This window comes from Diceros bicornis, chromosome 32 (genome assembly GCF_020826845.1).
Source record: "Diceros bicornis minor isolate mBicDic1 chromosome 32, mDicBic1.mat.cur, whole genome shotgun sequence".
Classification (NCBI taxonomy): domain Eukaryota; kingdom Metazoa; phylum Chordata; class Mammalia; order Perissodactyla; family Rhinocerotidae; genus Diceros; species Diceros bicornis.
Genome location: NC_080771.1, coordinates 24,906,457 through 24,932,644, shown reverse-complemented (window position 1 = coordinate 24,932,644; position 26,188 = coordinate 24,906,457). Strand labels below are relative to the sequence as shown.

Sequence of the window (26,188 nt, the reverse complement as noted above, 5' to 3'; positions counted from 1 at the left end):
ATTTTATGTGTGTCCCCCACTGCCTTGCCCAAGAGGGCAATGACCTTTTGTCTTGTTCACTCCTGTATCCTCAGTGCTCTTGCTGGCATAAATGCCTGGTGAATGAGTGAATGGAACTGTCTCCCGCAGTGGACTGTGTAAGCTCTTTGTATCGCTAACGCTCCTCATGTGGCTCGTTGCTTGCGCCTCCCCCTGCCTGCTTCTTTCACACTCCAAGTGAGGACAGCCCCTCACCTCCAGGCCTGCCTGTGACAGCTGCTCTCTGCTGCTGCTCCCAGCATAGACCTGCCTTTCCTTCTCCCTCCACATCAGCAGGGCTGAGAGGGACCCTGGGCCCCAGGGCTGGCCTGTTCTACCCCGGGGACATGAAATCAGCCAGAGCTGGCACAGGCAAGCGGTACCTTTAACCTCCCCTCAAACTACTGTCTCCAAACCCACTGTCTTCAGACTTGGGTGAATGCACTCAGGGCCAGGGCAGGGTCTCATGCTCACTGTCCATGTTTGGGTCAAAGAACTAGGAATGATGGGGCAGTCAATGGAAGGGAGGCAACTAATGCACCCCAGTACCTCCTGTACCAGAGAACGCCTCTGGCCTCACACCCGACCTCAACATCAAAAGGAAGAAGAAGAGGGACACAGGCCTAAGAAATGGAGAGGTTCCAAGAAAGGAGCCTCTCTCTGCTTCCAGTAACCCTGGGGATCATCTTCTGTTGAACGATTAATGTTTCTCTCCACCTGACCCCACCTGTCCTGAGGGCCACCTCCACAAACGTCTTGAGGCAATCCCAGGGGCTGTTCCCAAAGTTCAGGGGTCTGGGTCTGGGCTAGGCGGAGGACTGCAACCAGAAGCCAGCTGGAGCCACAGCATTTATTCCACAGACACCCAGGGAGCCACGCTGATACACAGGGGGCACCTATTGGCTGGCGGGGGGGGGGGGGCGGTGGCAGGGGGTTAGAGATCACACAGCATCATCAAGTATTGCACATGGTCCTTTTATTCTTTGCAGTAAAAATGATTCCTCCCTGCAGACCCAGAGCCTCAGGTCTACGGAAAACTATCTATAGACACGAGCATGACAATGATAAATAGCAATCCTGGAGTAGTGGTTCTAGACAGATGGCGCTGACATGGAGGGCTCAGGGCAGAAATGTAATGTGAGCATGGAGTCACAGGCCGGCTCCTAGGTAAGTTCCAGTTACTGCTGGGTTAGGAAGACAGATGGCGCTGTTTAAAGATCCCAAGATTCAAATGTCCTTGTGGTGGAGGGAGAGCTCCTGGCTGGACGGATGCACCTAAGTGAAGGGGAAACGCTTCCCAGTGGAAGCTGTCCCCCCCATCAGTTCTTTACATCTCCCAGACGGAGCTGGGCAAAGGAAGTGGCCAGCTGCAGCGCCTCCTGCAGGCAGCCCACGTTCTTGCCTGTGGCCTGAGCAGACACATCCTTGCCACCACCTTTGCCATCCATCAGGCCTGACACCTGCTGCACCCACTCACTGGCTTTCAGACCCCGATTGGCTGCATTCTGGAAGACAGGAAGGGGATGTGGGAGTCAGGGCAGAGGACAGGATTAAGGGAGACATGGAGAGGTGAGAGAAAGCAAAAGGATGGGGTAGACAGACACCCACTACTGTGCTAGGTGATGCTGCCAACATTGACACAGATCCTACAGCTGGTACCACAGCCAGGACGAGGCATACTGAATGGCAAAGCCAGGTAGCAGCCAACACAGTTAAACATATCCACCAAGAAGAGGGCCTCAGGGTAAGGGATGCCGGAGAAGGTGACACACAGGTGGGCATGTGTAACAGGGCTTGCACAAACATACACGGGTCTTGGCAAACAACGGTAAGAAAAACCAAGCTCCCTCAGAAAAGCTACAGACACCACTTCCCACTGGCACAAGGCTGCGGGGCATTCTGACCTGGGGGACTTGACACAAGCACGTGATCCTGCCAGCTTCATTATCCACTGTGAAGAGCATGGCAGACGTCTGAGGGGAATGTGTCTTGAAGAGTTTCAAGGCTTCATTCAGGGCCTGCGGGGAGAACCTGGTGTCAGACCATGGCCCTGGGGAGGAGTCATGCTCTCCACAAGTGCAGCGAGTTTGCGGAGCTCAGTTCTCAGAGCACCCCCCACCCCTCACGCCCACCCCCTTCTAAGAGCAGGTGCTGGGCCCAGGAGCCTGTATGGAGAAGGACCCAAGTACAGGCCTTGCCCACGCTCTGCCTCTGAGGTTTGCCTTCTACCTCCAGGAGCCATAGCTCTCCAGCCACCAGATCTCTCCAGGGCTCGGCCTGACCTCAATCCCAGAGTGGGCCCTCAGGCAGCCACTCCGCTCAGAGCCACAAAAGCTCACACTTCAGCCACCAGAGGGCTGATGAGACCCTGAGAAAAGGCGACAAGCAGTGGACAGGCGCAGAGCGGTGTCTGGAGCCCCAGCCCCTAGGTTGCCTTGGCCGAGGCACCGCTCTCCATCTCCAAGATGACAAGGGGCTGGTTGGGGTTGCTGTCAATGAGCTGCTTTGTCTTCTCCAACACCTGCAAGGAAGGAAGTCCAGAAGAGAGGCCTCAGGTCACAGGCCCAGACTCCGACACCCAGAGAGCAGTCTGCATAGCCTTTGCTGGGTAAATCCTCCCTTCCAGCCACCAGCACTGCCAGGACTCACTCGCTTCTGGACATCAGCTTTGCTAGCCCGGTCTAGGTCATCCATGATCTTCTTCAGGGATTTGAGATTATCCCGGAATTCATCCTTCTGCCACTGGGGGAGGACTGCGGTGGCCAGGGCCTGGAACCAGAACGAGAATACCACTGGGTTCTGGACCACAAGGAGCAAGGATGTGAGGCTTCAGCCCACTCCATGCCTTTGGCTTTGAATACCAGAGTCCTCCCTGACTAGTATCCAGAAGGAGAGAGAAAACAGAGAAGAAAAAGGTACCCACTGGCCTTGAGAGCAGTCACTTCATGAGCAACTGCAATAGTTTTAACAAGGGGTAGAGAGAAAGGGGCAGAATAAAGAGAGCTGGGATCCCCTATAAAACCTGGCCCCTAGCAGGCAGTGAACACAGCCTTTGATGGGCTAACAGGAAGCCCCTGAATATTAACAAACACCATGAGGCCTGGAAACAGTGGGCACCCACGGCACCTCCCCCAACTCTCTATACCGGTGCCCACTCATGCTTGGAATGGGCTCTCCTGCCATCGGTAATGGGGGGTAGCAGGAGGTTTCAGGGGTCCATAGGCCAGGATCCATGGAGTCCCCTTTGCAAGGCTGCAGGACAACAGCAGTCAGTCCAAAGGCCCACTGCAGTGAGAATCAGGACCTGAGAGTTCCTCAAGAACAGGGAATTTCTGATTCATCAGACCTAGGACCCGGCACTCAGAGGACTCAGGAGGGAGAGAGGGAGGCTGCCCCTACCTCACCCAGGTCAGCAATCTCCCTCTGCACGTCCTTGTTGGGCGCAGTCTGGGCTTTCACTTTGGCTTCCATGACAGAGAGAGATTTCTTCAAGCTCTCTGCTTTCCTGAGGGCCTGCGAGAGGGATAATCAGCGTTGTCAAGTCCAGGTCAGGTAACTTTCAGCTCACTATTCTGTCTGTAAACAACTGTGGCAAGCACTAATGGCAGGCTACAGAACAACACACCCCAGGACATGAGAAGCTTCTCTTCTTTCAGAGAGCAAGTGTTGGCAGCCTCATGCCCCAGGCACCTACCTCACGCCTGGTCAGCAGAAAGGCTGCACTAACTCAGGTTCAGGGAGTGACCGAGAACTTGTGAGTCAGGAGCCCTTCTTACCCCATGAAATCACCCCCCTTCAGGCTTCGGCACGCATCAGGCACAGGCCATAGTCCCCACCCCTGGAGCAACTGATTCTGTCCTCCACGCATCTCAAATTAGGCACGTACCCCTAGGGAGATGTGGGTGAGTGCTAGGGGCAGCGGAAGCCACAGCAAAACTATGGCTGACCCTCCTACACAAGGATATATTATGGAATAGATGGCAGAATTTACATATATTTTTAAAGATTAAACATAAGATAGCTCGGAAGTCTTGTGTGGTGGTGGCTTTCTCCTGCCAGGTGGGGGTAACTGAGGATATTTCGAGGGTAGTACTGTACTTGCAGTTCTGACTGCAGCAGCCACATAACTGTCTGCACTATGGACTTGCAGACTGGGCTCCTCTTCCCTTGTTCAAATAAGCCACAAACCAGCCTGATCTGCTCACCTTCTGGGCTTCGGCACCTGTGACAGCAACAATCCTCCGGATGCCCTTGGCAATAGCTTCTTCACTCACAATCACAAAAGCTCCCGCATGACTTGAATTCTGCAGGTGCCTGATGCAGAACACAAAGTCCATGGTGATGAGGAAGCCCAGGGCCCTGGCCTCCTACCGCAGCCTGGGAGCCCTTGGCTAGGGGGCACAAGCCCTGTGAAGTAGTTGCTCCCAGGGAAGCTTCCCCAGGGACAGTGGGAAAATGGAATTTCAGAATACAGCTCTGGCTAGGAAGGGGAAGAGAGTCAGAGAAGGCCTGGGGCTGAGAGCATTGTGACACTGAGCAAGACACAACCTTTCTGAGCCTCCGTTTTCTCAGGTATAAAATGGGGATAATTCTCACTCACAGGACAGATGTGAAAATCAAACGAGATCAAATGAAAGTGCTTTGTAATCCCTAATACCCCATACAATATTACTACTGGCAGCCTCTACATTCATTCACATTTTTGTCTTTGGTAGAACAAAAGCTATATTCTTCTATCCCTGCTCACTGGCTGAGAATATTGGAGATTACCTTTAAAATCTTACCACAACCCCCTAAACAAACAGGTTTTATTCTCCAGTTGCTCAGAGAACCTCAAATGCTCATTAACTCTCACAGTGATTCTGTGAAGGTGGTATAGTCTTTGAAAGCTGTTTCCTGTGCTCTAAAGAGTGTCATGTAAAGAGATATTAAGGCAGAAGTGGGACTCATTTGAAGGCCAATTTAGCTGGGCAGAGGGAGGCCTGGAATGTGATCTCCCAGATCCCTACCCAACCCTCCACATGCCCACCCATTCCCTGCTTGCCTGAGGCCTCAGGAGGCCCTGAAACGGCTCTACCATGGCCTTAACAATATTCTTTTCACCAAGCTTCTTTTGGAAGCTGGAACTTCCCAGGCCACCATGACTGTCTCAAAAAAACCCCAAGGGGGCCGGCCCGGTGGCTTAGCAGTTAAGTGCGCACGCTCCGCTACTGGTGGCCCGGGTTCGGATCCCGGGCGTGCACCGACGCACCACTTCTCTAGCCATGCTGAGGCCGCGTCCCACATACAGCAACTAGAAGGATGTGCAACTATGACATACAACTATCTACTGGGGCTTTGGGGAAAAAAGGAAGAGGATTGGCAATAGATGTTAGCTCAGAGCCAGTCTTCCTCAGCAAAAAGAGGATTAGCAAGGATGTTAGCTCAGGGCTGATCTCCCTCACAAAAAAAAAAAAAGACCCCAAGGGCTATAGAGGTATCTCAATTGGCAGAAACCAGTGGCTCCGCCAAACCCAAGTGAACTGGGTCTACTGTGTGGCCTGACTCAGGGGCTCTGAGAAAAGGGTGAATTGCCCAGATGCGGCTCAAGCTGGCAAAGGGAGCTAAGTGAAGCCCTAGGAATGCAAAGGGGCTAGGACCAGATCAGAAGCTTGATAAGCACTCCACAGCCTTGCTGAATCCTGAACTCATAGGCCCTCTTGTTGGGATCAGCCCAGGGAACAAGAGCATGCAATTATGTGATGTTAAGATAAGCTTTTTCAACCTCTCCTAGGAAGAACATTTCATCACAAACCCAGGAAATGGAATGTCAGACCCTAAGGGGTCTGATTGGAGCACTAGGATGCTAAGATCCTTGGGAATATTGTTTGGCAACTGCATTTCTGAGAACTTCATTTCAACCTTAGAAAAATGAGAGTTGTTCTAGCCTATTACACACATCCCCCAAGGGTAATGCCAAATTAATAAAAGACACATGACCCTGTTTACTGCTCCCCAAGGTACTCACGTTCCCCCACAGAACTCAACAGAAGTGAGGGAGCCAGCAGGACCAGAGGGGTCATCCAACAGCTCAGACACTGGAACCCCAATGGAGACAACTCGCACAGGGTCAGGATAAGTTTCATCAAACACAGCCCGCAGGCCCTGGATGGCTTTAGCTGCTGCCAGGGGACAATCCTGGGTGTAGACAGGCTGCCAAGGAAAGACAGAAAAAAAACTGAGAAAAGATCTTCTCTGGAGGTGCAGCAGGGAGAGTATGATCTTGCAGGCAGGACTCTGGGTTTCTAATCCTGGCTCCACCCATCATGTGCCCTGAGCCTCCTGAAAATAAGGCACCAGATATAAAGTCAAGGGGATGAAAATAGGAATTTCCAACTGTTTTGTTGAACTATGAACCAAATCTTACATGGATGCGCTGTATGTATGACAGACATAACTAGAAGAACTCTGGTTTTCCTAAGAAGGGAGTGGAGCAAAGACCTCTGCCTCTCCCCAGAGGCCCTAAGGCCTCTCCACCGAACACCACCACTGTCCCCTACCCAGCACAGATGAGAATCACTGCTTTAGGCAAATCTGTGTGCAAGATAGCCTATGGTACAATGAAGTGAGAGCATCTGGACTGCTGAGGCTCCATGGATAGAAAGTGATGATGTGGGAAGAAGTGAGGTTCATGACCCAAGAGCTTACACATAATCCAACCTACCTTGGCTGCCTTGATCATCTCGTTAGCAATCTCCTCAGCCTTCTTGATCTGCTGGGTGGACATGGCTCCCTTGGCAGTGAAGTCAAACCGAAGGCGGTCAGGAGCAACCAGGGAGCCTCTCTGGTCAGCTTCCCCAAGCACGGAGCGCAGGGCGAAGTTCAGAATGTGGGTAGCTGTGTGGTTGCTCATGACAGGCCTCCGTCGGGGCTGTAAAGGGCAAAGCCGGCTGCTGGAGAGGTCTGCAACAGACTGCCAGTCACCCCAGTACCTGCTCTCCCCTTCTTCCTGAGTATTAGAATATACCTGGATACATGGCTGCCCAGAATAAAGACTACATTTCCCAGCTTCCCTTGCAGCTAAGTGTGGCCGTGTGACTAAGTTCTGCTCCATGGGTTGTGAGCAGAAGTGATGCATACACTTAAAGGGAAGGGGCAAGCCCTCCCCTTCCTCCTTCCCACTGCCTAGAATAGGAGTTGGCAAGCTATGCCTGTGGGCCAAATCCAGCCTATTGTCCATTTTTATAAAAAGGTTTATTGGAACACAGTTACAGCCATGTGTTTCCATATAGTCTATGGTGCTTTTGTATTACATCAGCAGAGTCAAGTAGTTGTGATAGAGACCGTATGGTCCACAAAGCCAAAACTATTTACTATCTGGAACTTCACAAAAAACGTCTGCCAACCCCTGGCCTAGAAAATGGGTCTGATAGCTAGCTTCTTGGACCATGAAAAGGGCAACACCCCACCAATAATGGTAGGGCGAGAAGCAAGGAAAAGCTGGGCCCTATGACTATGTGGGGGCAGAGCCTCTGTATCAGCTTAGACTTTTAACTGAGAAACACATTTCTATCTTGTTTTAAACTACTGTTATTTTGGAGCTCTGTCACATGCAACATTATTTCTTTATTAATACAGGATCGTTGGCTCCTAAAGAAGTATTTGAGGTTAACCTGGGGAAAGGCAATCCATGAAAATGAGTCTATAGGATTTCAACTGAAATCACTGTGGTCTGACTTAGGAACATACAGATTTAACTCTCAGTTATATCCCTCCTAAAATTTACTCTTGCACTCTACTTACAAAAATCTACTTTTAATTTCACTTAGGAGTGACAATAATGATAGACCAATTTAAAGCCAAAGGAGGTGAATTCGTCTCACAACGTATACGTATATCAAATCACCACGATGTACACTTTCAATATCTTACAATTTTATATGTCAATTATACCTCAAAAAAGCTGAATTTTTAAAAATTTTTTTTTTTGAGGAAGATTGGCCCTGAGCTAACATCTGTTGCCAATCTTCCTCCTTTTTTCCTTCTTCCCCAAAACTCCAGTAGATAGTTGTATGTCATAGTTGTACATGCTTCTAGCTGCTCTCTGTGGGATGCCGCCCCAGCACGGCCCGATGAGTGGTGTGTAGGTCTGTGCCCAGGATCCAAACTGGCAAACCCCAGGCCACCGAAGCAGAGCACGTGAACCCAACTGCTACACCACCAGGCTGGCCCCAAAGCTGAAGTTTTTAAAAAAGGAGATGATTACTAACCAGATCCAATGCTGACCAGCATAATGCAACTCACCTCATCAATAAACAGCCGGACCTGATCCCCAACTTTCAGGTTGCCATAGATTGTTCCTATGTGTAGTACATACCCTCCACGCACCTGAGCATTCTTCACAGTAAACTCAGTTTTCTAAGGAGTCAAGGAGGAGACCAATAAATAAATAAATAAATTCATACGTGTGTGTGTGTGTGTGTGTGTGTGTATAGACAGAGAGAATATATATATTCTCTTTAGATATGTAAATAAATTTAAATATATAAACTATATATGTAAATTACATATATATTTTCTAAGACTGTATGTATATACATATTTACCATCATTACTGTTATATGTTATATATACACGCACCATTACATATATACCATTACATATACCATTTTTATATATATACACACACATATGCATATATACACACACAAATATATACACATATACTCATCCCATTAAGAAGCCTCTTAGAGAATTTAAAGCCATTGTAAGGAACCTCAAAGCCCAGGAGACTAGGCTTGTGGTCATCTAAGACCAGAGTCAGCAGTGGCAGAGCTAGAGGCTGAGTCTTCTATAAGGATGTCTGCCCTCCACAGAGCTGCCTCTCCTTGCTTATGAGGAGAGCCTGAAGAACCTAGGATGAACCCATATAGCCTGGCTACAAGGATCTTGCTACAAGGGGACCTAAGGGCCATGAAAGCAACATAGTACAAGCAGCAGCAACCTCAACTTCAGAAACACTGACAGTTGAACATAACACAAAAATCGGTGGTGTCTGCTCCCCAAGGCTGGGAGCACCGAGGAGCCAGAAAAAGCTACCCGGGTCCAGGCCCAGCCCTTTTTCAGACCCCCTCCCTGGCTAACAAGGAAGAACTGTTGGCTTACATCTTCACTGCTGTCATCAACCTTCACCAGGTAGCCTTCATCGTAGATCTGCCCTCCTTGCTCGGCATAGAAACAGGTCTTGTCCAGCACCACTCCACATTCCTGGCCCGTGGACACTTCTTCCACGAACATCTTATCCCTGCGCAGAGCCATCACTGTAGCCACTGCACTCTCAAACACTTCACAGAAGGGGGAAAAACAGGATCAATGACTTCATTCACACATTCTTAGCCGGCTTTTTTTGTGTGTGTGTGAGGAAGATCAGCCCTGAGCTAATATCCATGCTAATCCTCCTCTTTTTGCTGAGGAAGACTGGCCCTGGGCTAACATCTGTGCCCATCTTCCTCCACTTTATATGGGACGCTGCCACAGCATGGCCTGACAAGCAGTGCATGGGTGCGCACCCGGGATCTGAACCCCGGGCCGCCAGCAGCGGAGCACACGCACTTAACCACTATGCCACCGAGGCCGGCCCCTTAGCTGGCTTTTACTGCATTCTATTTCTCAAGCTATCCTTAGGTTCTAATTGTCTAATTTTATTTTGGAAGCTAGCCCATGAGACTCCACAAAAGGGCTTAGCATGCTGGTTTTCTACCAGAGATATCCTAGTGACCTAATCTTGAGACTCGTCTCTCAGAAACCCCCCAGATGAACACAGTAACATACCATAGCTCCCACTGGAGTCCGAATGGTAATTGTACTTTGGGGAATCATCTGTTGCCTCTAGACCCTTTTCCCGGAGCTCTTCAATAGCATAAATGTCCAGCATAATGAGGTCTTCCCCACCAGCTCCCTTGCCCTGTGATTTCAGCTGCCAGCAAGAGAAATAGGCATAAGTTACCCTAATGTAGAAGAAAAAGAACTCAAAATTGCTAAACCATGACCAATGGAAAGCTCTAGAACAGGTTTTTTTTCAATCTCAGCACTATTAATATTTAGGACCAGGTATTTCTTTGTTGTGGGGGGCTATCCTGTGCATTATAGGATGTTGAGCAGCATCCCTGGCCTCTATCCACTAGGTGCCAGTAGCATCCCTCCCCAAGTTGTAAAAACCAAAAATGTCTTCAAACACTATTGCCAAATGTCCCCTAGGGGGCTGAACTGTCCCCACTTGAGACCCATTGGTCTAGGGAAAAACAGAATTTCAAAGACTTTCATGGAAAGAAACTCTTGCTTGCTTTGTAGCTAAGTCCTGCCTTGGTTGGTGTTGGGTTTCCTGCTTACTCCCCAAATTCTTTACCTGGGCCAGTTTCCTCTCCTCTTCAAAGCCATCCATATCTACCACCAGGCCCTTCTCTTCAGCTATCAGGCCAGTGAGATCCACTGGAAACCCATAGGTGTCATAGAGGAGCCAAGCAGTGTCCCCTACACAGCACAAAGGAATTGTGTCAGAATAACATGGACAGCCCCCTTCTTTTCCATCCCAAGCCCTTCCCAGGAGGATGCTGGCAGTGACAGAAAGGATTAAAGAGACACGGCAAGTCAGTATTGGTTCTATGTACTTGTCAGAAAAATCCATCAAATCTTTTGGAATTGACCTGGAGGAATTACCACAAGAAGTCTTCTGGTAAAGTTCTGTTTATTAATCTGAACACAAGTGCATCAAGTTTGTGAAAATTCATCAGGCTTTCCCCCCCTGTACATTATACTTCAATAAAAAGTAGAGAAAAAAATCTTTTGGAATTAATTTTCTTGTCTGGTAAAAAATAAAGCAAGTTGCAAAATAGAATATACCATATGTTCCCATTTTTGCTTGAAAAATACACACACACACACCCCCCATATACATTTGTATGCAAATAGAGAAAAGTCCTGAATACTTATACATCAAACTCTTAAGAGTTGTTGCCTCTGAGAAATGAGTTTAGGTAAAAGGATTTTCACTTTTTACTTCTGTATTGTTTGAGTACTTTATCACAATAATGTATTACTTTTATAACTTTACTATAAACCCCATTTTACACCAAAAGCAGTTTAAGCAAGCTATGCTCAGCCTTTGGGACACAGGAGTCCACTGTCAAAAGGCCTTGCCTCTTCCAGAAAAATGAACTGACCTGCATGGAGAAAGGAACAAACCAGTGCTTACCAGGAATGGTCTTGCTGTCTCCCAGGCTCTGAATTTTCCTGTCCAGGATGCGACGCCCTCTGCTGAGAGTCTTGAGAAATTGCACCTCTTCTTCATTGATGATGTCCTTCACCACATCTGGGTCCTTCTTTAGCTCAGGAAATGCATCTCCCTGGCAAAGGGGAAATAGAGATATGGGCCTAGTGAAGCCAGGGACTATTCCATAACCGCTCTAGAAATTCTCATTAACAGTATGCTATCTCCCACCCTATCCCTCTTACAGTATGTGCTTTAGTACGGAAGAGGTAAGCAGGGAAAGGTACCTACCAGGGACTGGACGACAACATCTACTAACGTGGCAAAGAAACCCCTGCTGGCATTGAGTTTCTCATGGGAATATCGAACAGCCCGGCGGAGAATCCGTCTCAACACATACCTGTAAGAGGCAGAACCCAGTCCCCTGCTAGACAACATTCCCTGCCTAGTGTTTTGCAGTGGTCCTTTAGAATTCTACCCCAAGTAAGATGACCAACTTCTTGTCTTTCTCTTTCAGAGACTTTTTTTTATCCTAAGCCTGCTTCTTTTTGCATTTCCCCAAGGTCATTAATGTTAATTCCAACATAAAACTCAGTAACGTACCCACAAATACGCATTAAGGATGACCTGGGGTAACCCTGGTTTGTTTTCCTACCACATTCTGCTGACCCAGAGATGGAAGCAAGAAATACAGACCAGATCGCTGATTTGATGCCCACAGCCCCAGGTCCTGCCTGTCAGTAATGAAGTTGCCTGGGGGCTACTGAGTACCTACCACCACCCCATCCCTGCGGATATTCTATCAGACAACCTTAAATACAATCCTTATCATCTTGTAAATTAGCAGCAAAGATTTAATATAGTGGCAACTCTTTAACATGAGCTGAAACTCCCTTCATCCCTAAAAAAATAAAAAAGAGAGATCCCTCCAACTATGTAGAAGACAAAGAAAACACTAATAAACACTAACAGCTTTAAGTTCCATAAAGAGTCATAAAACTCATGGTGTCAGACCTAACACTGCCCCATACGTAACATACTTACCCCCGTCCCGTGTTGTCAGGTCGGCCACCATCGGCCAGTGCCACAGTGATGGTCCGAGCATGGTCAGCAAGCACCCGGTAGGCCATGTCGATCCCATCAGCATCATCAGCACCAACTTTCCCAGTGTATGGCCGGGCACCTGTGCCCTACAGATAAAAAGCAGGAAGCAGCTCATCAGGAAGCAGCCCTTCTGGTGTTGACTTCACCCTGGAAAGTTCTGAGAGGACTGAGGGGGCATTAGGAGAAAGGATGAGCCTCTTGCCACATCCTATAACCCCAAGAAAGGTGATAGTAGCAGGAGTAAAGAGCCTCTAGCCAGGCCCCTGGACTCAGCAAATTACAGTGCCTTGTGCTCAGAGCCTCATGTTATTTACAAACAATGAAGTTGGCAGATGGTCAAAGGTACCTTCAGCTGGCAAAGTGTATGGTTATTTTATCTTTAACAGTACTGCTAAGAGTCCAGCCTGGATACCTCCACAGAAGTTTGCAATAGGACCAGTACCTTCTGAATGGCTTCAAAGTAAGGAACAAAAAGGTCAGTGTCATAGTTGGACATCTTATTCTGCAGCACAGACACCAGTCGCTCCAGGCCCATCCCTGTGTCAATGCTTTTCTTGGGAAGAGGTTTCAGAATGCCATCAGTTTCCCTGCATGATCCAGAGAAAGAGGAAGTTGAAACAAGGACTCAGGCTGTACCTCTCCCTGCTGGTTAAAACTCATTTACATAGCACGGTTTGCAGGCTGTGACTATTTGCCATTTACCTCTGCCTGGTGTGGTGGGAGAAGGGGAGCAGAAGAAGAAAGGGAAGGGGAAGTACCCTGGGATCCATTTAAGAGTGAGGCAAGTTTCAAAGAAATGAGCTTTAAAATAGCAGTCCAAACCATAGAAAAATGACATTACAGGAATAGCCCTTAAGCAGGTATTATGTGAGATAAAACTAGTTTATAGCTTTATCCCAGAGATCAGAGGGAAAACTCGAGAAATAAAATTTAAAGGATGTGCCACAAGATCCCATGATGCCTTTAATGCCTGCTTTAGCACTGCTCCACTGTCCCCAAAAATGAGGATGACAGGACAGCCATATGCTGAGTTCCTCTTTCTCTACTCGGCTCAAGGAAAGGTGCTGCTCTCAGCAGGAACAGAGCAGGACCCCAAGGCCACCTGTTATACTGGATGAACACAAGGTTCCAGATCTCCAGCACATTGGGGTCATCCTGGTTGACGAGGTGTGCAGCATCCCGACCACCAATCCGGTCATAGTGGATCTCACTGCAGGGACCACATGGGCCCGTGTCACCCATCTCCCAGAAGTTATCCTTCATGTTGCCAGGGAGGATTTTGGTGTCATCCAGCCTGCACAGAGCAGAGAAGATAAGCCTGGTTATAGCTACTGGCAAGGATTCTGCCCAGACTTGCATCAACCACAAAAGGAGATCCTTATGTATTTCTAGAAAGCAGGCCCATTCTTTGGCAATTACTACTGCTAAGCCTGCACACAAATCCTGCACAAGAGGCAGAATATGATTCTTCTCAAGAGCGACTACTATAGAATACAAAATATACATGTGCTGTAATCATAACTAAATAAAAATATGCAAAAATATGGATAAAGCCTAGAAAGGAACACACAAAAATAAAAATGTTAATGCTGAATGACCAGAATTTAAGCAAATATGTTCTTTGCAAATGTTCCTTCATTTTTAAAAATGATTATATGACAATACAAGTGTTAAAAAAGTTGCTAATTATTTAGTCACCTCTCTATATCCCCAATTTAGTCATCTTTTACCTTTAAATGATACCAAAAGAATTTAATAAGATTAAAACATTTCTAAAATATGTGACTCGGCTGAAAGCTGCTAGATAGTAGAGCATTCAAAAAAGATCGTGCTTGCTTGATAAAATACGGATATACATAAGCCAAGTAAAAGAGGATTTAAAAAGTGAAGATTAGTGTTTAAGTTTCACACATGTTACCACCCAAAATGTCCCAGCACATTTAGACTATAGAGTCGAACTAAGTAGGGGTTTCACACCAAGTACAAGGGGAAGATGAATTGGAATAATATACCTGGAGTAAAAGTAATAAAAAAAAAAAGAGAAGCAGCACCACTTAAGTGCACTAAAAAGCTATGTACTAACGGACAAGACAGTTAAGTAGAAAGAACTATATATGTGGTATCAAACTATTAACAATGATTAATCTTAGGGATCTTCCACTTCCTATTTTTTACATTTCTATACAGTTTGAATTTTTCAACATATGTATTATATGCATTATTTCTAAAAACATATAAAAAGCAAAAAAATAAGAGACTCTTTATGTTGGCTTTCAAAAACAGAATGATCAATTAAGCATACTAAGAGGCAATGAATGCACCAAAGGATAATTACTCCCAGTCACCCCCACCTCCATCTCAGAAGGCACATCCCAAAATGGGCAATGGCATTCAAGTCATAAGACCTCACCCTGGCACTGAGTGTAGGAATCATTTTATTCCTCCATACTCGCAACATGTGTGTTGCATTCTTACCCCAAGTTTTGCCAGATCTGTTTGCACTCCAGGTCTGGTTCTAAGCCGGCTGCTTCATCCCCACCAAAGTAAGTAACATACAGTCTTTCAACTGGAATGCCAAACTCTTGGGTGAGAAGTTCCAGAGCCATCTTACATGCCAATTCCTACAAAAAGAAAGATGTGGAACATGGCCAAACCAAAATCTATTTAGTATGAGTAGAAAAAGTCCAGATCCTGGGAATACAGATACAAAACTACAATACCTTCACTATAAACTCAGCTGAACTCAGGATCAACGTTTTTTGTTTTTTGTTTTGTTTTGTTTTTTTGTGAGGAAGATTGGCCCTGAGCTAACATCTGTTGCCAATCTTCCTCTTTTTGCTTGAGGAAGATTGTGGCTGAGCTAACATCTGTGCCAATCCTCCTCCATTTTGTATGTGGGATGCCACCACAGCATGGCTTGATGAGCAGTGTGTAGGTCCGCGCCCATGATCCAAACCCATGAACCCCGGGCCACCAAAGCGGAGCTCACAAGCTTAACTACTATGCCACAGGGCCAGCCCCTCAATTTTTTTTTATTTGGAGTATAATTGACATACAATATCCTATCGTGTATCAGGTATACATCAGAGTGATTCAATATTTATACATTATGAAATGATCACCACAGAATCAATTTATATAAGAAATCCACATGTAACATGAACACATCAAATCATAGGTACTGCTTCCAGGAAGTCTTAGAATTAAGACCTTCATTCCTGAATCTCCTAGATGATATTTCATATTTTAAAACAAGCAAAATTAGAACTCATTTCCCTCAGTGAAAATGAGCGCTTTGCTCAAAACCCCAACGGATCTCCTGCTTTGAGCTTACCTTGAAGTAATCTCCAAAAGACCAGGAGCCCAACATCTCAAAGAAGGTGTGATGATAGACATCCTTGCCCACGTCATCCAGGTCATTGTGTTTGCCCCCAGCCCGAATGCACTTCTGGGTATTGGCAGCTCTGCTCAGCTTTGCCATAGGGTGAGATGGGTCAATAGTGTTCAGGAAGATGGGTTTGAACTAAAAAAGCAAGGGAACATTTCAACTTTTAAAGAACTGCAGGTATATCAGGTGGTCACACACTGGCAGGAAGAGACCAAGCACAAAATGTTCAGTTCATGATTTAATTAGTCAGGAATACAGAAATGCATCAGAGCCAGGTAGCCCTACAAGGCTGCAGCAGAGGCAGCCTATCTTGGAGCGGCTTCTCCCTGGTCCTAGTTCTCTTAACAGTCCCCACCACTGCCAATGACACCACCTGTGCCGGAGAAAGGCCTGCCGGATCTGAGATAATAGCTAAAGGTTGATGCAGTGAAATCTGTGCTTCCTCGAAAGTCTCTGACAGTCAGGGCCTATACCATCTTTCTGGAAGAACTTATTCCAAAACTGATGTGCTGGCTTGGTAGTAAAGGTGATACGGAAGAAAAAAATTTGAGATCTATTAAAGGAGTAAAATCAGCCCAACTTAGTGAATGACTGGATGTGTAGGGAGATAGTATTACCTTGCCTTGAGGATTTATCAAGTTATACTTTGATGTATCACTGTATTTGTGTAACTTTGCCTTATTTTTCCCACTAGACCTGTCTAATTTGGTAACCACTAGCCACTTGTGACTATGTAAAATTAAATTAATTAAAATGAAATAATTAGTAATTAATTAAAATTTTTTCAAAATGGAAAATTCTGTTCCTCAGTCTCACTAGCTCAAAAATCACACACGACTGGTGGCTGCCACATGGGGAAGCATAGATATAGAACATTACCACCACTGCAGAACGTTCCATTGGACAGTCCTGCACTAGACCATGAACCCCTTAAAAGCAAAAACTATCTTACTTATCTCTGTATATCCAGTACCTAGCAGAGTAGTACCTGAAAAACAGCACATTCCTAATAAACACTATTTCAAAATGGTAAAAAAAAAAAAAGCAAACAAAGAAAAATCAAGGTATTTCTGATTAAGAGGTAATATAGCACAAAAGTTAAGCAAATGACTGCCTGGATTCAAGTGCATGCTCCAGCATCTACCAGCCATGTGAGCTTGGGCGATTTACTTGAGCTTTCGGTGCCTCAGTGGGATGGTACAGAGGGAGGATTAAATGAATTACTATATGTAAAAGACATAGAACAGTGCCTGGCACATAGAAGTGGCTACATGCACGCTAACAGTTACTGTTATTCAGGGAATGTTTATAGACATTGGGCTCCCGTGGTTTTTCTACCAAGTATAGTCAGTACATGGGGGAGAAGACAAAGCCCATGCCTAGTTATGCCTGAATAGAACAGAACCTTTCCATTGTTCCAGAAAACCCACCACCTTGAAAAAGTCTACCTAAAATTAGTGACCCCAATTCCAGGTGTCCACATAGGACTCACACATATAACTGAAAACATTTTTATAATTTCATAGCTAATGACACACAAGGTGGAAAATGTTCCCATTGCCTCTAATTTTCTGGGCCAGAAAAGAGACCTGAGAGAAAATAAAATGTCAACTTATCCCAGAATGAGGTGCGTCCTAAGGGCTGGTGGGTCCACCGGGCTAAGCAGGGTTCTAAGAGAACCACCAAAGGAAAGCCCTGAGGACACCATCTACATGAATGCACTTCCATTCGAGGAAACAGTTTTCAACGTCACAGGCACATTGAAAAACTCCTTTATAAACTTGTGATGCTCCCATTATTTCAAGAAAACTCTTTCTCTAATAAAAAAATTTTCAAATTTATTTTATAGTTCGGCTGCCCCAAACACAGATCTTACTAATAAAGTTTCTTCAGCAGTGGATTTACACTGGCATTGGTGGCAATAGTTTTAAGAAAGGGGTTAAAAAAAAAAATAAATTGATAAAACTGTGCATGACCTTGAATGGGAATGAAAGTAAAGCTTTGAAAGAATCCTGAAGAACTGACTTATTTTATAAAAAAATTAAAATAAAAAACAAGGATACCGAAGAGATGAGGGAAAATCACAATAGCTGAGTTAACAAGTCTCTTCAAGGCTCAGCAATATTAACCCACCTGCTGATTCTAATAAAACACAGCTTTTTCCTTAGGAGGAAGAAAAGGCAAATTTTACAGACTAGATGTAGGCTGTATTTTTCTTGAGAGGCATACAAATTTTATCCGTAGGTATCGAGGTCTCTCACCATAATTAAAGATAATAATAGCTAATGTTTGAGTGCCTACTCAAATACTATGCTAAACATTTTTTATGTTAACATTATTTTATTTACTCCTCACTGCAACCTAAAGGCAGGCACTATTATTTGTGTGTGTGTGTGAGGAAGATCAGCCCCGAGCTAATATCCATGCCAATCCTCCTCTTTTTGCTGAGGAAGACTGGCCCTGGGCTAACATCTGTGCCTTTCTTCCTCCACTTTATATGGGACGCCACCACAGCATGGCCTGACAAGCGGTGCATTGGTGCGCGCCCGGGATCCCAACCCGGGCCGCCAGCAGTAAAGCACGCGCACTTAACCACTACCCCACGGAGCCGGCCACAGGCACTATTATTATTCCTCACTTCACAGACAAGGGTTCAACGACATAAAGTAAGTTCCGCAAGATCACACAGTAAGTGACAGACCCCGGATTCTGTCTGACTCTAGGGGCTTGGCTTTTTATCACTGCTCTGCTGCCTCCTATGTGGACGAATAGCCATGAGGAAAGGAAAAAATCCTTACCTGGTTCATGCCCGCGTTGGCAAAGAGCAGAGTGGGATCATCCAATGGGATGGTGGCAGATGAATGAACATAGGTGTGCTCATTTCTTTTGAAGAAATCTATAAATCGCTGCCGGATTTCACTTGCTGTTAGGGTTGAGTCCATCTTGAAAGTAACCCTACAGAACTAACCAAAGAAAAAATGAAGGAGAATTAGGGGAATTGAAACTAAGAGATACGCAGGCATTACAAAAGACTCCTAGTGTCTCAGGCCAAGCCAAAGCAGGACATGGGTAAGCTGTTTGATACTAAAACCTCTATGTTGTAATGTCCCAGGCTAAAATCATCTCAAAGCAAAACTTACTGCACCAGCAAGTGTTCCTCCTTCCCATGCCAACCACAATAGGTTCAATACACCAACACACCAAGCAGAGCAGGAGGTGGTTTCTTCATGTATTCATTCATTCCGAAATATGTATGGAGCATCCCCTGTGCCAGGTTCTAGGCCAGGAATCAGGAAATGGGGATAAAAATGCTCAGTCCTTACGGTCCAGCAGAGAAGCCAAATGGGGATGAGGGGAGGCTTAGGAGAGACCTGGGTTCCAGTCCTAGCTCCAAGTCCTTAAGGGAGCTACATCACTTCACCAACAAAGGAGGGGCCCATACTAGATGACTCTAAGGACCCTTGCAGCTCTGTGTTAATTTACACGCCTAGAACTGTGCAACGTTCCATTCTCCCCACAGCCAGGGTCTCTAGATATGGTCTGACATCTTGGAGAGGCCACTGTCAGCAGCAGTGGACCTGGGGACAGGCCATCTGTTCGAGGGACCACCTGCAAGCAGGATTGTGCCTACCTCTAGCCAGCCTGAGCACCCCCAGAACCACAACTGGTAAACTATTGCCTTCCCAGCTATTAGATTACTAGAGAGTGAGGATGTAGCAGCCACACCGAGGAGCTGGAGCTCACTGAGTGCAACGGAATCAGAAGAGGGGGAAATTTGGAAATAAAACAACTTTACAATTTCAAAGCTCTTTCACATATATTACGATTTCTCTGAGAGGCAGGTTGGGTAGAAGTAATAGGCCCTGGTGGAGGGTACCAATCACTGGCATGGTGCTGTAGTGCCATACAGCACTGGATGTCTAGAAAAAGGGGAACCATCTCATTCACAACATTATCTAAAGGTCTCTAGAATTCTAGACCAGACTCTAACCTTAAATAAGTCAATTTGTCCTCAGTTTGTTTCCTTTTTTGTAAAAAAGTATCTACTCTTGTAAAAAAGTGTCCACTCTGCCTACTCCACCAGCTTGTTGTCAGGCTCAAAAGCCACCCTGTATTAGGAAGCAATCTGTATACTGGAAAGCCCTAGAGGAAATTGGAAAGTCCTAAAGGAACAGAATGGACACTATCACTTTAACTCAGTTCAAAGTTTTCTTCCTTCTTATGAGGAAGATACAATAAAGACGTACACAGTGAACATAAGATTCTGACTCTCAGATTTATGTTTAACCACAATTTCAATTGATTTATTCACCACTCCATCAACTCATTACTCAAACAAAAGCCCTCTGGGCAAAAAGAGATGAAACACTGGCTGATAGAGCCAAAGAGCCAACTAAAATTCCCAAAGATGAGGACTTTGTGTCCATGCTAAGGAGGCAAGGCTAGGGTTTTTAGAAACTTTGTCACACCACATTCTTCCTCATCCCTTCTCATCCTGGCTCTCAATGAATCTTAATAATAGTGGCAAAAATGAATTTACAGTGCTAATTCTGACTGAGCAGCAACAGCATAGCTGTTTCAGAATGTGCATTGCTCCTCCTCTAAATGGGCTGTCTGAGGTAAATAAGCAGTTAAATTGCAACAGACGTGAATTCTCCATTTTAGCTTATTCATTCAACATACTGAATGCATACCATGTGCTGGGAACCAAGTTGAATGAGAATCCATGCCCTTAATGGGGAGATAGTCACATACAGAACTAACTGCAGTATGGTGTAAAAGGATCCAATATATTGAATGATAAGCCCTATGGAGGCTAGGACTATCAACAGCTGTGTCACCATCACCACTCATTCATTTATTCAATACAAATACACTGGAAGGCTGTATGGGGTGCAGAGGTAGCACAGAAGAGGGACCTCAGATTCCACTTCCCAGCAGGAGCTGGAAAGGTCTTGAGTACCTTAAATCACACTGGCCTTTGGGTGTAAGGCTCCAGCCACAGGACCTTTCAACATACTCTTCATTTGCGAGGTAAGCTGTCCACCCTATTCCCTTTCCCCTTTTCCTAGTTAATTTCTCATTTTTGATACCTCAATTCCAAAGAGACTTATTTAAGGAAGACGTCTCCTTTGTGTGTGTATGTGTGTGTGTGTGTGTGTGTGTGTGTGTGTGTGTGTGAGGAAGATCAGCCCTGAGCTAACATCTGCCAATCCTCCTCTTTTTTTTCTTTTTTTGCTGAGGAAGATTGGCCCTGGGCTAACATCTGTGCCCATCTTCCTCCACTTTTGTATGGGACGCTGCCACAGCATGGCTTGACAAGCAGTGTGTCACTGCGCGCCGGGGATCCGAACCCCGGGCCGCCCGGGGGAGCGCACACACTTAACCACTATGCCACCAGGCGGTCCCAAGACTTCTCCTTCTTGATCAGATTCTATTTTATTCTCACAGCCCCAGGGTGTCTTCCTTCATAACTTCCACAGGCATTTGATGGCTTATTTAATGCCCATCTCCCCCTCTGGCTGTAAGTTCCAACCCAGTGGGAATCACGGCTGGGTTTTGCTCACCATTACCGGTATATTCTCAACATCTAGTACAGAGGTTGCTAAATAAGTAATTCATGATTAAGTATGATAATCCTTTAACAGCAAACTCTGAATGAACTTAAAGCACATGGGGAAACGCAGACTGTCTCCAAGAGTTAATAGCTTAACACGACGGGGCACGCCACAGTGCTTCCAGGTGGGCCTGGACCAATATCAGTTACTTGCCTAATTTTAAGAATTTAGGGAATGGCCCACGGAGGGATTCCACCCATCTTGACCGCCCGCCCCTAGGGGACTGAAACCAGGGGAGATGAAATCTCAGCTCTGGGCGAGCAATCAATGGCAAACGTGATCCTCCCCAGATCTTAGTCCTCAGCAAGGCCACCCGACCCTCTCCACCCCCAGCGCTCCAGAGGGCTGACAAAACGCCACTCTCCGGCCCCGGGTTCCAGAGGCCTCGCGGGGCCTGGCCCACGGGCCCGCTGTGGCAGCCTGGCTTTCATGCCCCGGGCCCAGCCGCTCTCGCCGCGTCACAGAACTCTCCCAGACCCGCCTGCTCCTCCCAAGGGTCGCCGTCCCTGACTCCTCCCTCAGAGCCCACCGACAGCAGACCGCGCTTACCTGCTCCCACAGACGCGCAGCTGCACCAGCCCCCGGCCACGGCCGGCCGCAACGCGCACCTCCCCGTCCAATCAGAGCGCGCCGATGGAAAGTGCCCCGCCGTGCTTTACCTCCCCGAGACATTATTGGTCAATCAACATGCCGATCAACCCGAGCACGAATCAGCTTATTAGGCGGTTTCTGGGTGGGCAGCTCTAAATCGGCTGATGCAATGGCGGGGAAAGAAGGGACTGGGGTACGTCACGTGACTGGGTGGGATGCCGGCTCCCGGAGGCCGACATTTTGGTTTCCGCATACAAAGTAATAGTTGACGTGGTTAATAGCAGGAAATGGTGACATGTATTTAGTAGAGGTCACAGCTTTCGATATATAGTTCTGCTCATTTTAGTTGCGGAATGGTATAAAGACCTCAAAGATGCTGATATGTTGTGCCATGGATACATTTGTCCTTGTCAGACCTTCTTGGATTTCGTGTGGAAGAAATAACTTACTTGTTGAGGGACAATTGAATTGTCATCTGATCTTCCATTTGCCTTTGAAAAATAATAGTTAATATTTATATGCGAGGTATTGTATTAAACATTTCACATATCATTTCATTTCATTTTTAAACTGGCTATGAGGCAGGTCAACTGGCATCCCATTTTTACAGATGGGGTAACTTGCCTTGCACAAGTTCACACTGAAGAGTAAGTTGCAGAGCCAGGATCCAAACCACATCCAAAGCCCACCCTCTTAACCATTCCACTATTACCTATATCATCTGATATATCCAAATACTCTGGTATAAAATTGTGCTACTGGTCTTAACAGGGTTAAAGGTAATGCAGAAAATTTTTATTTTTATGTAAAAGAGCATCTTATACAAATAGAAGGTCAAGCTCAAAAGCCAGGAAAAAATAAGCCACTTGAATTAACTTTCCAGTTCACAGCAACTCATTAATAATCATCACACCTAACATTTGTTGAGCACTTAGTATGCAGCAGGCACTGATCTAAGCTTTTGATCCTCATAACAAGCTTATAATACGTTACTATTATCATCTGCTTTTAACAGCTGAGGAAATGGAGGCACCATAGGTTAAGTAAGACAGCTGAGGGCAAAACCAAGCGAGACAAATGGGCCCAAAATAACATATTTAGCCTCAACAATCTGAGAAATGGGTCAGAATTCTATGCCACCATAATTAAAATGGAAAGCCAAAATCGTGCAAATTGTACTTTCAAAACAAAGTAATATAGATTGTAATCTCAATAACTTTGCTATGTTGGCAGAGTGGTTGCTTTTATTTATTTACTTATTTTTGTGAGGAAGAGCGGCCCTGAGCTAACATCTGCCAATCCTCCTCTTTTTGCTGAGGAAGACTGGCCCTGGGCTAACATCCGTGCCCATCTTCCTGCACTTTATATGGGACGCCGCCACAGCATGGCCTGACAAGCAGTGCTTCGGTGCATGCCCAGGATCCGAGCTGGCGAACCCTGGGCGGCTGCAGCAGAGCACACGCACCTAACTGCTTGCGCCACCAGGCCGGCCCCCAGAGTGGTTGCTTTTAGGATGGCACCTTCACTAATGAAAGAATTAGAGACAGATTAAAACAAATTTTTTTTCATTCACCCAGTGAGGGGGTCAGTACACATGAAGAGAAATTGTAATTGAGGCCCAAAAGTCATATTTTCCCGAACATGATTTATTCAGATGATTACCCAGTCCTCTATGATATTTTTCTCTTTTAGATAATGTCGATATGTAATAGAAGGAAGGCTATCTTAATGCAACATGCAAATTGTGTATTTTAGGAAATTTCTAACTTATTCTGGGCTAAGCAAATAGGCTTGTTGGTAAGAGTGCACATGGCCCCATCTGCAATAGAACATTGTTGAACCCCACCTTGGGGCATGAGGAAGATAACAGGGGCTTAAGATAGTCCAGCTAAAATACTTAGTTTTGGAAGTATGTAGTCCTAGAATCTAACTCTGCCATGGCACCTAAGCTACTTGTAGCATCTATAAAACAGACTTAGAATGTTCATTTATTTGCTATCAAGTCAAATGGGAGTGACTGAATAATTGTTTTCAGACCATAAGGTGCAATAGGAATCACCTGGAGTCTTAAAATACAGATCCTGATTTAGGAGGTCTGGAGTGGGGCCTGAGATTCTGCATTTCTAATAGGCTCCCAGGTGATATCTACACCGCTGGGGGATCACCCTTGGAGTAGAAAGGGCCTACGCTAGAGAATGAGCCTCTGCACCTATTTGTTCAGACAAAAAAGACTGAAAAGTTTGGTCTAAGACTGATGTCAAAGAGCATACTGCCTATGTTTTTTCCCTAGAAGTTTTATGGTTTCAGGTCTTACATTCAAGTCTTTAATCCATTTTGAGTTAATTTTTGTGTATGGTGTAAGATGATGGTCTACTCTCATTCTTTTGCATGTGGCTATCTAGTTTTCCCAACTCCATTTATTGAAGAGACTTTCCTTTCTCCATTGTATGTTCTTGGCTCCTTTGTTGAAGATTAGCTGTCCATAGATGTATGGTTTTATTTCTGGGCTCTCAGTTTTGTTCCATTGATCTGTGTGGTAACATGCTATTTTTATTACTATAGCTTTGTAGTATATATATATATGTATATATATATATTAAATATATATGTATATGTATATATGTTAAATATATATGTATATGTATATATATGTTAAAATCTCAATTTTATTTTATTTTATTTTTGTGAGGAAGATTGTTACCGAACCAGGGTCATTTTGCCCGCTGCCCAGAAAGCCAATCACCGAAACAACGAGATTGCAGAGAGACAGAGGGTTTAATCACAGGGCAGCCACGTGAGGAAACAGGAGAATGAGTCTCAAATCCACTTCCCCGAAAACAGGGACTTAGGGATATTTATCTGGAAGGGGGCAAGGTGGTCTGAAATGTGGAGATAGATGATTGGAGGTGAGGAGAGGTGAGGTAATTGATGATCTGTGCAGGCATAGTCAGACTTCATGCCTCTTCATAGGACGCATGTTCACAAAATGGCAGCATTGGCATGACCCGAGGGTGGAGTTTTTAGCCTCTTGACGTCAAAAGGTCACTTATCGGACATCTGCGTGGGCCCAGTTGATGAGTGGGTGGTCTCAACCAGCCTGAAGTGGACAAGGGGTTCAAATTCCTGAAAAACAGCTCAAACATCCATTACCACGGTGACCCAGGCTTTAAGGAGACGTTATCTATAGGAATCTAGTGGGAGTCAGATAGCATATTGCCTAAACAGCACAGTTAACAATGGGCAGGCAAACAGCTAAAAGCTATAGCCAGTAACTGCAAAAAGGAAAAAAACTTTAGTCTTTAGACCCGAGCTACTTAGTCATCAATGGCCAACATTTTGCCGGTTTCAAGATTAGCCCTGAGCTAACATCTGTTGACAATCCTCCTCTTTTTGCTGAGGAAGATTGGCCCTGGGCTAACATCCATGCCCATCTTCCTCTACTTTATGTGGGACACCTGCCACAGGTGTGGCTTGATGAGCAGTGTGTAGGTCCATGCCCAGGATCTGAACCTGCAAACCCCAGGCCGCCAGAAGCAGAGCACATGAACCTAACCACTATGCCACCAGGCTAGCGCCTGTAGTGTATATATATATATATATTTTTTAAAGATTTTTATTTATTTATTTTCCCCCCAAAGCCCCAGTAGATAGTTGTATGTCATAGCTGCACATCCTTCTAGTTGCTGTATGTGGGACGTGGCCCCAGCATGGCCGGAGAAGCGGTGCATCGATGCGCGCCCGGGATCCGAACCCAGGCCGCCAGCAGCGGAGCGCGCACACTTAACTGCTAAGCCACAGGGCTGGCCCTGTAGTATATTTTTTAAATCACTAATTTAAAAAGATATATGTACCCCTATGTTCATCACAGCATTATTCACAATGACCAAGACTTGGAAGCAACCAAGTGCCCATCAATGGATGAATGGATGAAGAAGATATAGTATATATATATACAATGGAATATTAAGCCATAAAAAAAGACAAAATCATCCCATTTGCGACAACATGGATGGACCTTGAGGGTGTTATGCTAAGCAAAATAAGTCAGACAGAGAAAGACAAATACCATATGATTTCATTCATATGTGGAAGATAAATACATAGGTAAGGAGAACAGATTGGTGGTTACCAGAGGGGAAGGAGGTGGGCGGGATGGTGAAAGGGGTGAAGGGGCACATATGTATGGTGACAGATAAAAACTAGATTATTGGTGGTGAACATGAT

The 26,188-nt window shown here is 45.7% G+C and overlaps 1 protein-coding gene across 3 annotated transcripts; it reads right to left on the bottom strand.

The window, feature by feature from the left end:
- Nucleotides 1-972: 972 nt before the first annotated feature.
- AARS1 (alanyl-tRNA synthetase 1) lies at nt 973-22,006 on the bottom strand. 3 transcript variants are annotated; one of them, XM_058528257.1, is made up of 21 exons: nt 21,923-22,006; nt 18,554-18,718; nt 15,702-15,890; nt 14,843-14,988; nt 13,470-13,661; nt 12,810-12,954; nt 12,308-12,453; nt 11,555-11,663; nt 11,249-11,399; nt 10,403-10,527; nt 9,829-9,973; nt 9,163-9,341; nt 8,302-8,415; nt 6,722-6,928; nt 6,026-6,210; nt 4,224-4,332; nt 3,418-3,531; nt 2,668-2,787; nt 2,453-2,539; nt 1,923-2,036; nt 973-1,523 (listed from the first exon to the last, which is right to left on the bottom strand). In XM_058528257.1, exons 2-21 carry the CDS (start codon nt 18,695-18,697, stop codon nt 1,338-1,340), a joined length of 2,907 nt encoding a protein of 968 aa, XP_058384240.1. In that variant the 5' UTR covers nt 18,698-18,718; nt 21,923-22,006; the 3' UTR covers nt 973-1,337. The 3 variants fall into 3 exon arrangements, with proteins under 3 accessions (XP_058384240.1, XP_058384242.1, XP_058384243.1); XM_058528259.1 differs by lacking the exon at nt 21,923-22,006 and adding an exon at nt 18,896-19,048; XM_058528260.1 differs by lacking the exon at nt 21,923-22,006 and adding an exon at nt 18,957-19,021.
- Nucleotides 22,007-26,188: the final 4,182 nt, after the last annotated feature.